Raw genomic sequence first — 13,491 nt, forward strand, 5'->3', positions numbered from 1 at the left:
TGTGGGTAATAATGGGCCAAATATTAACAATATCGGCTGATGTTTTGGTATAGACCCCATATAACGATACCTTAAGATTTTCGGTATTTTAAGGATTTAAGCCACAATTTCGTAGCAAATTACCTGTAATTTGGTACTTAGGGTTCCTAGTGGTCACAAAATATTTTCACCAAAAATTATGGACATAGGTGCACGTTTTGATATATCCCCCATGTAACCGTACCTCCCAATTTAAGGTATTTTGAATATCATGACCACATTTTTAACCAACTTGGCTGTAATTTTGTATTCCGTGTTCTCACTGCGTGTAAAATCTTCTTACAAAACATTTTCAACACGGATTTATGTTTCGATGTATCCCTTTTTTGGTACCCCCGATTCCTTGAATTTTTGCTTGTTATCCCATATTTAGCTAAAATATGGAATTATAGTGTCTCCGGGGGGTAGAAATCTTTCTTGCAAACATTTCTCAAGATAGGTCCATATTTTGATTTAGCTCCCATACAAATGCACAGCTAAATTTGTATGAATTTCATGCAAAATCCCTTATTTTAAAAGTGCAATCATCAAAAGACTTGCAAATATTTGCAGCCCTAATGTGGTTATTCCGTATCCAGAGAGTCCAATTTCATTCCCCACAAAATAATCGAACGTAAGTTCGGCCAAGTTTACAAGATGCACTCTATGGAACAAGCGCGTACAACCCATAAAAACACAAAAAAAATGAATTTTTTGAAAATTTATTGCTATATAACTAAGTACTTCCAGACCCCAAACTAATTTTTATAATTTAAATCTCACCCTCTGCTATTAATTAAAAATAAATCTTGTCCAGTTTCATTACGAATGCATTTAACATTTAAACAAATATGAATTTATTTTTTTTGCAACAATTTTTTAAAATCTGATGCAACAAAAACTCTTGTATTCGATAGTGAATAACTGAGTAAATATTTGCAACAACAAAAATTAAATAACAAAATCTTTGTCTGCGAAATGTCTGTAATCGATACAATGGAAAATATTTCGCAATTTTATAGTTCGATTTTTTGGCTTTCGCGCCGCTAGATCAGTGGTTTCGACCAGTGTGCACCGGGGCGATTTGAAAACCTTAAAGGGCCCTTCGCGTTTCTGATTCCTGGGATTGAACTGAGCAAAACAGTCTACTGGACCATAGGTCTACGGTGAAAATTGAGCCTCCCGATTTTGACTTTAAGTTTTTTATTCAAGTTTTTTTGGACATTTTGGCATATAACGGCCAAACCATTGAGATCTTCGATACGACACAAAAACAAAAATTGTAGCCAAGAGTGTAATTAAGAACTCTTTAATACGTTGCAAAAGCATTGAAACGCTCCTTCATGCAGTTTTGGCCTTGAGAAGGTGCAAACTTTTCGGAAAATGTCGATAAATGGCACTGTGCTACAAAAGTTGACCAGAAAAATATTCAAGCGTTCCGATGAAAAATTCTATCGTGTTGGGATCCATGCACAACGAAAATGCTATTAGTTCGTTTGGGTCAATTCGTTTTATTTTTTACAACGGTAAAAGTAGTGAAAATCTGGGTTTCTTACATTTTAAAATTTAAACGGGCATATCTTCTTTTTTCACAACGGATTTCTATTGATCCTTCTTCCTTTTAAAGGGGTGAAAAATATCTTTCGAACAAGTTATTATTTTTTAAATCGGTTAACAAACGGCTTTGTTATAGTGGTTTAAAACTGAAAAACCTCACAAAAAAATTATAACTGAATTTCTCATAATTTTCAAAAATATAATTAATGTTTTTTTTTTGTTTTGTTTGTGAGAAATTCAGTTATAGTTTTTTGTGGGGGTTTTCAGATTTAAACCACTATAACATAGTCATTTGTTAACCAATTAAAAAAATAACTTGTTCGAAAGTTTGAACATTCTCAAGGCCAAAACTGCCTGGAGGAGCATTCCAATGCTTTTCCGATGTATTAGAGAGTTCTTAATTGCTGCCTTGGCTACAATTTTTGTCTTGGATTGAAAATCTCAATGGTTTGGCTGTTATATGTCAAAATGTCCAAAAAAACGTGGATAAAAAACTTAAAGTCAAAATCGGGATGGTCGATTTTCACAGTAGACCTACGGTCTAGTGGACTTTTTTACTCAGTTCAATCCCAGGAATCAGAAACGCGGAAGGTCCATTAAAGTTTTTTCCTTCAATACAAATCGCCCCGGCCTACTGAAGGTATATATCTGTCGGCAAAGTCGACTGATACTTTTTAATTGTTTATAAAACGTTCAGTACCACGGTGCTCTTGAATCAAATTTAAATGGAAGGTGCTTACACCTGGGAAGTTTTTGCGGATTCTAAAACTACTATGTTCATAGATGAGAAAAATCAAAAAACAAAAAAAAAACGCCGGATCGTTTTTAAATAAATCGCGATTCAAGTTGACGTTTATGACTTGATCTCAGGCTGCACCATTTTTGAGATAAAGAAGTTCAGTTTACATTTTTAGGTTTATTTGTTATGGTTTCGCGATTTTGCTTGAATACGGCAAGTCTTATCGGCATGGGACCTGAGAAAATCTTATAGCTATGAAAATTGTCTTCAAGACTGGCTTATTTAATTTTTCCTAGGTTGTACTATTTTTTAGATACATAAATTTAAGTTGGGAAATTGCAGTCATGATATTGTTTTATAAGAAGACGACACAGAATTGAATTGAATTTGAATTCTTCAAATTTCAACTTCTATATCTCAAAAGTTGTAAAACCTTCGAAAATATCATTAAAGTCAATCTTGTAGAGAATTTTGATAGCTGCAACATTTTGTTTATTCCCATTTTGATAGGATTTGCTGTTTCCAAGCAAAATCGCAAAAACCTAAACAACCCCTCCGGTGATTTTTTTTTTTTTTTTGATTTTTCTATCTATGAACATTGTAGTTTAGAAATCCGCAAAAACTTCACAGGTGTAAGCACCTCCCATTTAAATTTGATTCAAGAGCACCGTGGTACTGCTGAAAACATTTGTAACGGAAATTCTTCACGCAGGCTATATGCTAGTTGTGGTTGTTTTTAATGATGCTCAAAATGAAACCCTTGCTCTATATGAATTTAAACATCTGCTCCATCCCGAACGTAGTTGAGCCAAAACTAATCTGGTTTGTCGTGACAGCTATCATTCTTCAGCTGCGATAATTTCGGAATATACACCGAGGACCGTTTTACACGATAGTTGTTTATGACATATGAGACTCCATCTGTGTGGATGCTTAGTAGTCTTGCTCTATCTAGAGATCATGAAAATCCCTCTTGGCATGCCTTTACTACCATGCGGTGATTAAGATGATTCTCAACGCTCGAGCAAGTACTGCAACGAGAGCTTGCCATTGTCGATCAAATAAGAGTTCAGACTTTCACAAATGACATTAGGGAAGGTACCCGATGCCGCATATTTAACAATTTCAGTTCCGTCTGGGGGTGATGGAAGACAAAAAAGATAGAGGTTTAACAGAGCGGGAGATATCACCCCTCTTCGGCGAAGTCCGTGTTTCACGCTACGGGACTTCGACTTTCTTTAATACCTTTTATTATACCTTTTATCGTAGGTATAGGTATCACCAGATTTTACATATTCCGAGAGTATTAACCAGATGTTTCCATTGGTTAGGCTCTAATTTGGCATTTTCGTTAACTACCACGTCCACGGTCCGAAATGAAGGTAATGGTATTAGGCAAACCCCCAAAAGGGCCTTGAATTCTTAGGTCAATCTGTCACCACCTAATTTTCATAGCTTTATTCCTAATCTTGCGATGTATAGCTCTAAATATGGGCGCCTACCATCTCTGGTTAAGGTAACATACAAAAGGGCATACAAAAATTTGGCCTGAGAACCCAAAATAGAACCCGAATAGCTATTCCTGATGCTAGGTAGTTTTAAAGTCTCAAAAGCCTTTTCTACGGGCGACAAAAGCGATATCGCTCTGTACGATTAACCTTTATGTAGCTCCAGTAGCGAGACAGGCATACATACATATGTTCCCACATTATCCCCGATGGGACAAGGGAGACTTCTCTCATATTAATTAGTGTACACCGATTCATATTGGCTTAATGACGTGGCAGCTACTTTTTATACCCTCCACCATAGGATGGGGGTATATTAAGTTTGTCACTACGTTTGTAACTACTCGAAATGCTCATTGTAGACCCCACAAAGTATATATATTCTTGATCAGCGTGCAATTCTACATCGATATAGCCATGTTCGTCCGTCTGTGGAAATCACTCTAGCGTCCGAACGGATTGACGTAGGTTGATGAAACTTTGGGAAAATATATTATATGTACGTAGGACTTTTGGTATTGAAAGCGGGCTATGTAGGTCCACGCTTTCGTATAGCCCCCATACAAAATGACGCGTGACGCGTCGTCGTTTTAAGGATTTTTTAAGACATTTGTCCCATTTTACCGCCGAATTGGTTGTAATTTGGTACTTTGTGTCTCCAGAGGCCAAAAAACATTCCTACCAAAGTTGCGTTATATAGGTCAACGTTTTGGTATAGCGCCCATATAAGGCCCCATATAAAGTACGCGTCATTTTAATATATTTTGAATGTATTAGACCCATTTGACCACAGAATTGGCTGTAATTTGGTATTTTGTGTCTCCAGAGGCCAAAAAAAATTCCTACCAAAGTTAGGTTATATAGGTCCACGTTTTGGTATAGCCCCCATATAAGGCACCATATAAAGTACGCGTCATTTTAATATATTTTGAACGTATTAGACCCATTTGACCACGGAATTGGTTGTAATTTGGTACTTTGTGTCTTCAGAGGCCAGAAAACATTCCTACCAAAGTTGGGTTATATAGGTTCACGTTTTGGTATAGCCCCCCAATAAGGCCCCTTATAAAGTACGCGTCATTTTAATATATTTTGAATGTATCAGACCCATTTGACCAAAGAATCGGTTGTAACTTTGTATTTGTGTTTCCAGAATCTAAGAAACATTTCTACCATAAAATGTTTATATAGGTCCACGTGTTGATATAGCCCCCATAATACGATATCTCCCGATTTTCGATATTTTGAAGGTTTTAGCCTCATTATCACACCGAGATGGCTGAAATTTGGTATTTAGTCTTCTTTAAGCTTATAAAACTTTCCCCCAGAAATTTGTAGGTATAGGTCCACGCCATCATATAGCCCCCATAGAACGGTACCTTCCGAATTTCGGTTTTTTGAAGGTTGTGGTCACATTAATCCACCGAAATGGCTGAAATTTGTGGTGGAGGGTATAAAAAGTTCGGCCCGGCCGAACTTAACGCTTTTCTTACTTGTTTATCGAATGACTTGTTTTGCGACAACTCATGTGGAGGAGTTATACATGGCTGAAATAATGTAAGCCGTAAATTTTGATGTTCAGATCTGGAGATATCACCCTACGGGACTTCGATTTCTGTTCCTGAATTCCACTTACGACTGGCGTCCACACATATAAAAAATTGTTTAGAAAACGTTTCAAATTTGGCCGAAGGGTAGACTGCTCTTTGACCTCAAAAAATGTGAAGTGCTTGACAGTATTAAAGAATTTTGATAAGTCGAGGGCTAGCACCACTGTTCTGCCGCATGGCTAGTTCTAGTTGAGCCTTCCTCGGCTAATAAAAGTGGAGATGGCGTGCAGCGATGCTTCAGTTCTGTGCTTCTTATCGAATCCATGCTGATGATCTTCAACTGGATACCTATTTCTGATGCTGGGTAGACAATTTTTGTTGAGAAGTTTCGTTACCTCTGAAAACTTCAAGCGTTAAGTTATAGCTAGTTCGGTCAAAAACTGTAGCTGAAATCCTCAAAATACCGAAAATCGGGGGTACCCTTATATGGGGGCTATACCAAGATTTGTGACTTGTGGTGGAGAAGTTTCGTGACCACTGAGAACCTCAAATGTCAAATTACAGCTAGTTCGGTTCAAAATGCAGAAATTTTTGACCTCTTGACCATTATATGGGGAACATAAAATGTCAAATTTCAGCTAATTCGGCCAGAAAATGTAGCTAAAAGCCTTAAATGTCTTAAATCGGGAGGTACCGTTTTATGGGGGCTATACTCAAACATGGACCTATCTTGAAAATTTTAGTGGAGAAGTTATTTGGTCAATGAGAACCTTAATTATCAAATTTCAGGTAATTCGGTCAAAAAATGTAACTAAAATCCACAAAATACTTTAAATTGGGTGGTAGGGTTATATGCGGCCTATACCAAAACGTGGTACTATCTTCGCAATTTTTGGTGCAGAATTTTTTGACCTCTTGAAACTCCAAGTGCCAAATTGGAGCCGATTTGGGCGGAAAATCTTTTAACGCCTATGGAACAACAGACGGACATGGTTAGATCGTCCTAGAATTGTATCCTGATCTATAATTTACATACTTTAAAATCGCTACAGCCACATACGCACCATCGGTCTGTAGCGATTTTTACCTTAAAACAGTTGACATTCCTGCCAAAACAGTGGTTTTTGTACGTCAAAAATCACCACAAGTAGCGGGAAAACCAGCAACTTGGCACCCCTGGTTCTAAGCCGATTTCACGATTTTTACCAATAAAACGCCGAATTTAAGTAATGGCAACTTTTTCACATAAAATTTGCGTTTTGTGTGAATATTGTGAAAGACAACTCTACATAAATCTATCACCTTATTATAATAGTACGTTTATATATAACAGAATTTATTAAAGCCACTGGGATTTAAATGCCAATTTCATTGTGTATACGTCAAAAAAATCCTCATAAAGTAGATTAACCCGAAAAATCCCTATGATATAAACAGGCTATTAATTAACCTTTTAAAACTATATTTGTATTAGTTTTGTTTAAAGGGTAACACCTAGTCGTGCGGCTCAAAAAACATAATTTTTTATGATTTTTTTCGAAGAAAAGTACCAGACTTTTTTAACGGATATTTTTTCATGAGGAAAGGCGCATTTTGATCTACCTTCGGTAATTTTTTATTGAAAAATATTGCATAGTTTTGTGTGGCAAATTGCCATCTACCAGCGGTATCCCCTATATCTCTCGAAAACGACTGGACGTATTATCACATATTTTCATTGGCTTATTAAGTATCTAATAACACTGTGCATCATTTTCAAGGTAATTTTGTGCAAACAACTTCTAATGCTGTTTTTATGAATGTACAGACTTAATATATAAAAACCGTCTTTGGGGTTTGTTTTGTTAAATCGGGTTCGGCTTTTATAGCCCTATCTAAACATGGTAAAATATTGACTTTTTAAAGCAAATCGAGGATATATCTTTGAAACTAATGCTAGTCATTATATGACATCCGCAGCAAACTTGTAGATAACAACAAGAAGAAAGTATTTGGATAAATAATGATGATGAATAAAATCATTTATTGCCTCAAATTTTATAATATATCTAAAAATTCCGTAAATTGTATATATTTCGCAGCGTATCTCAAAAACGGTTAAATGTTTCTTAATGTTATTTTTACCAAAAATATTCACTGGAATGTAATACACAACTCTTCAGAACATATCATTGTTCTAAAGCGCCTCTATCGCGTTGTTTCTAGCATATTTTTCAACTACAATTTGACAAATATGTATATCAAAAATACATTGAAATTTCAAATATGAGAATAAACAGCCTGTGTGAACGTTATTTGAAATATGTTTAGTAGAAAGTATGATATAAAATACCGCCTAAACAACATGAAATAAGTGTTTTACAGTTTCATAATGTTCTAAAGAATTGCTGAGCACATTATTTGGCAAATTTTTGCGAAAGGTTACTTGTTTCAACTCTCAATAGTTTGGCGGTAACTGACCATAATTCCAGAAATTATGTAAACTTTCATATATTTTAACAATTTTGATGCGCTAGGTGCGGTTTCTTCTAGTTCGTATATTTGACACTTAAATTCTACTACTTTAGGACTACAATATTGCTGAAGACCGCAAAGCAAAGTTCTTATTAGTTTCGGAAATAAAGCCCGGAACAATGGAAAAAATTGTCATTTTAGCCCGGTATAGATAAGGCCATAAAATCAAAACCCGATCTAAAAACACGAAACCCAACTAGGGGTTTTTTAGTCTCAATATGTACTTTCAGAAAATGCCCACTAGAAGTTGTTTGCATTTTCATTTGTTTATGTACTTAATAATATGGTATAATTGTTCCACAAACATCCCAGAAGCGGCAAGTGAGGGTTGGGCGGTGTTGTGCTCAATAAGCCCACAAAAATATATAATGATCGGTACAGTCCTTCTCGACCTATAGTGAACACCGTTTTTTCAAAAACAGTGTTTCGTAGGTAGTCGTTTTTCACAAAAATGTTTTGTTTTATGAATTGGTAATTGTTTTATAAGGTGTAAACACCTTCCATTTAAAGTTAGTTCAGGAGCACCGTGTTAGGTGATAATAGCTCAATTAATTAAAACTGAATTGTTTTTGTTTTGTTTTATTTCAGGGCGAAAATTATAATCAAAATGTCGACTGGTGGTCCTTTGGCGTTTTATTATATGAAATGCTAATTGGACAATCACCGTTTAGCGGTTGTGATGAAGACGAACTATTTTGGTCAATATGCAATGAAATTCCATGGTTCCCAGTTTATATATCAGCGGAGGCAACGAGCATACTGAAAGGGGTAAGTTATAGAACAAAAGTGAACATTACAAAAATTATTTTAAATTTATTTTACGATAACGATTTATTTACAGCTTTTAGAAAAAGATCACACAAAACGTATTGGTAATCAATACAGTCCAGCTGGAGATGTTGTAGAACATATATTCTTCAGACCCATTGACTGGAATCTATTGGAGAAACGGCTAATAGAGCCACCATTTAGACCACAAGTGGTGAGTATCCCTAAAATATTGTTTAAATAACGTTTGTGACGAAAATTAATACCTTTTTCAGAAACACCCTCTCGATACACAATACTTTGATCGTGTATTTACAAGAGAACGTGTACGTTTAACGCCCATCGATAAGGATATTCTACAATCCATGGATCAGAAACAGTTCCTAGGTTTTACATATACAAATCCTCATATAACGTTAGATGATTGATGAATAGTTGTTCTAAATACGTACATATACATACATATATGAATATAAACAAGAGTTTGGTATCTCCCGCTCCCCACAAACATTATCGAGAAATGATTTTATTTAAAAATCGAAATCCCTCAACATATACATATATTTTTTGTTAAGGTGATAGGAAAACGACTTATTTTTGTTGAAGTTTATCCCACCTGATTGGCTATATTTTTGGCAAGAGAATAATAACTGGTGATTATCAGTTATGCTATAAATTAAAACCATTTTGTGATTTGTTTTGAATGGATTTATGCAACTATAATCCGCTACCTCTCTTTTTCCCCCTCAAAAGAAGAAGATAAAATATTCATGTTTTGTATTGGAACCCTTAAAGGTTTCAAATAGTGTTTATTTTTTATTTGATTATAGATATGTTTTTAATGGTGAAAGGCCAGGGTAGTAGACTCTCATAGTGGTCAACAGAAGACGGCTACTTGTTGTACAACTCATATGCATTGGCCTTCACACTTTATTGGAAATTCCTATTCAAAAGCCCTATTTTTTGTAAATTTTCCATATTTTTTCTTTGTGTGTGTGAAAAACAATTTCCTTTATAAAAATCGTTATGAATATTTTAATATTTGTATAAAAACCAGTATTTTATAACAATTTGTCTGTTCTTATTTAGAATTTGTTGAACTTATTACAAACAGAAAAACTAAAACTAAAACACAAAAAATCCAAAATTTATTATTTTATTCACTCACTCTCTATTTATTTCTTATATTTTTTAGTGTATAGATTTATTATTAAGTTAAATTTTTAATTTATTTATAAGTTAATAACAACAACCAAAAAACTGTAACTTCAATTCCTTATCTAGTTTAAATCTAAGTCTTTTGAACAGTTTTCATGCATTGGCAATATTGTTAATGAAATGTTTTACAAAAAATTATTTGCTATTGTAGTTTTTGTGAAAAAATATTCAAACAATTTGTCAATCGATGAAAAAGTGTACTGAAAATAATAAAATTACTATAAGCAATCATATACATACATATAAATTTATCGAATCCAACAAATAATAGCGAAAATAAAAAATACAAAAAATTATTTTTGGCATTTTTATTTAGTAGCAATAAATGAAGATGTAAGAAATGCTACGGGGGCACTCGTATGATGTTTATTTCCGTTGGGCCACTGGACACAATTTGGGAGCGAAACGTGAAAAATTTATGATTTTTAGATTCATTTTTGGCAGTTTTGTTGAGATGTGTATTATTTTATTGTTGTAAAATAATTCAGCTAAATCTCGGGTTTTGTTGTTTTTAAATTTTAAAACAACAAGTTTTATTTATATTCTTTGCCTTTCCCGAAATTAAATCAATTTTAACTACATCCCACTTTAAATAAAACTTGTTGTTTTAAAATTTAAAAACAACAAAACCCGAGATTTAGCTAAATTATTTTACGACAATAAAATAATACACATCTCAACAAAACTGCCAAAAGTGAATCTAAAAATAGACACACAGCACGGTGACGATAGTTTGTTGTTGTTTACAACAAACCATCAAAATTTGTTATGCGTTTCTTTGCAATGCAAAGGCCATAACAGTGGGAAGTAGTTACCTGGATTACATATGCGGCTAAGAGATTTTTTAAATATTTCTGATGAATTCGCATTTAAACGAATTCATCGGTTACGTTTATTCTTGAGCTCTGGTCGTCATAAAATTGGGGAAGAGTTCCTTGTTTCAATACAAAGAACTAAGAGAACTGATGAGTCCAAGTGGCGTTGGACGAAACTAGTATTCTTTGCCTTTCCCGAAATTAAATCAATTTTAACTACATCCCACTTTAAATAAAACTTGTTGTTTTAAAATTTAAAAACAACAAAACCCGAGATTTAGCTGAATTATTTTACAACAATGTATGATTTGTATATGCTCCACCACTATGCGTATCCGTCCGTACGTACATATGTATGTAATCACTCTAGGATCCTAGGAAATTTTGGGAAGATGCGTATTTTTCAGAAGAATCCAAGTTCAAAGTTAAATATCTGATTTTTTTCAAATTTTGTATCAAAATATGACTGCTTTTAAGTTTTTCACATTTTCAAACTATTTTAAAAAGGTCAAACACCAATAAAAAAATATAAAAATACAAAAAATTAAAAAGACATATTTTGGAAAAAATTGTTTAATTTAATTTAATTTGAGAGAAAAGAAGAGAATTTGTTCCATAAAGGAATTTTGATTCGTTGAAAGCTAATTTAGTTTGATAAAAAAAAACAAGGAATATTTTATTAATAGTGAAAAAATAAAATATTCCTTGGGTCTTCTCTCAAATCAACACCCCGATTCATATTGGTTCAATGATATGGGACCTACAGTTTATCGCCGAGTACGAACGGCGTGTCCAAAGATACCACTTGTAGAGAAGTTTTACATGGCTGAAATACTCAGAAAATGTCGCCAACATTACTGTGAGGTTGAAAAATTGATGTGGCCTTATGTTTGTGCAACAATTAAATATATCATACATTTCTAATAAATCTAATCTTCTCAAATTGGAAAACTGACATTGTTTAGCACCTTCTGCTACTGAACACTCGAACGCTATATCAAAATGTCAAACGGATAATTGTGAAATTATTGAAGATCTATCGTCCAAAAATTGTGCACTCGTGCCATACTTATGCTTAATAATGCACACGGTTTTGTGCTTTTATATAAACTTATATATGAGTAAAAGTCAAAAAAGTAGTAGCATGAAGCCAAGGTTTGCACTTTTATAATATGGAAACTATTGTAGTATGACTATTGCTTAATTAAATTAAGCTTTTTGAACAATGTTCAAAAATATGACAAAAAATTTAATTTGCTGAAAGTTATGAATAAAAATTTGTAAAAACACCATGAAGCTAAAGAGGGTTTTACGTTGTAATTCGGTTGCTGGTTAAACCATATAAATGACGGACATCTGTCCAAATTAAAAGTAGCAAAATACAAAGTGAAGATTTTCAAAATGCTGACATTTTGGTTTTACGTTTTTTTCTGTTTTTGATTTAACTGGGACGCGCATTCGGCTACTTCAAAAAAAAAAAAAATAATAGGATCAAAGTACTCGCGATTACGATACTTTGATATGTAAATTGAGGTCACAATCTACCAAACATCGGGAGGTACCGTTTTATGGGGGCTAAATAAAGACGTGGACCTATACCCATAACGAATAATAAAAACCAAATGTCAGTCATTTCGATGGGATATTAATGCCACAACCTTCAAAATACCGAAAATCGGGAGGTACCTTTCTATGGGGGCTATATGAAGGTGTGGACTTATACCGACAAGTTTCAGTTGGAGGGTTTTATACCCCTAACAAAGACTATATATTAAATTTCAGCCATTTCGGAGTAATCGTGAGGCTAAAACATCCAAAATACCGAAACTCGGAAAGTACCGGTCTGTGGGGGTCAATATCAAAACGTGAACCGATATAGTCCATTTTCAATAACAAACATACTAGGAGTAAAAAAAACTTCTGTACCAAATTATAAAGCCCTATCCTAAAAAGTGCGAATCAAATCAAGATACAGCTCAAATGGTTAAATCGACTAAGAATTTTATGCTGATCAAGAATATACATATCGTCTGCTCCGTCGGAAAAGGTCGTAAGTCCCTCTCAATAAATTTTTCAGGAGGAAGAAAAAACATTCCAGCGCTTTCTGTGTTAAAGATTTTATTATGGTGGTAAAGGCAGTATTCTTCGTTTATTTATTCCGCTTAAATACCTGTACTTTGTTTGATAAAATTCCGTCGCGTTTGGGAGATAATTAGATGTCTTTGGACTTACGACCTTTTCCTTGTACAGTTTTGTATTTTTGTAGGGACTTACGACTTTTTCCCACAATTTACGGACGTTTAAAAAAAATATTTATACTTTACAAAACAATGTGGAAAGGCTATTATAAGTTTGTTTTGTCCAATATTCGTGTAACATCGCGAAGTATTTGTCGTAAACCCCCTCCCCTTGCCATTGTTTCATATCTTGACGAGATAAAGCGATCTAGCTATGTGTGTCCGTCCATCCATTAACAATTGTAATAAAACTCCAGGCCTCAATTTTGGACCGATCGTCACGAAATTTTGTGGAGAGGTCGGGTTCCGACCAAAAGTGACCCCATTAGATGTTGGTTATGATCGAAAGGTGTGAAATGGACCAAACCCACAATTTTTACCCGACTTTGTAGCTGTCCTGTAGATCGCAGTAATATTCCGATCGGAGCGAAATTTTAAGAATGATTTGCGTTGAAGACAAAGAATAAGCTTGCAATTTAACATGGTGATCAGATAATTATTAGCGGGTTTAATGGACCAAAAATTTGGGTGAAATCTTATATATCAAAGACAATGTGTGTATGTTTG

General features: G+C 34.2%; 1 protein-coding gene across 20 annotated transcripts in view; it reads left to right on the plus strand.

The window, feature by feature from the left end:
• The window catches only part of Pkcdelta (Protein kinase C delta), a 236,081-nt gene extending 225,913 nt beyond the window's left edge, over positions 1–10,168 (plus strand). For all 20 annotated transcript variants that reach the window (XM_073974258.1, XM_073974260.1, XM_073974259.1 and 17 more), the window contains 3 exons: positions 8,475–8,654; positions 8,728–8,868; positions 8,930–10,168. In XM_073974258.1, the coding sequence (XP_073830359.1) occupies positions 8,475–8,654; positions 8,728–8,868; positions 8,930–9,082 (474 nt within the window). In that variant the 3' untranslated portion in view covers positions 9,083–10,168. The remainder of the gene's footprint in view (positions 1–8,474; positions 8,655–8,727; positions 8,869–8,929) is intronic.
• Positions 10,169–13,491: the final 3,323 nt, after the last annotated feature.

This window comes from Musca autumnalis, unplaced genomic scaffold (assembly GCF_047663935.1).
Source record: "Musca autumnalis isolate F117 unplaced genomic scaffold, ASM4766393v1 scaffold_3, whole genome shotgun sequence".
Classification (NCBI taxonomy): Eukaryota; Metazoa; Arthropoda; class Insecta; order Diptera; family Muscidae; genus Musca; species Musca autumnalis.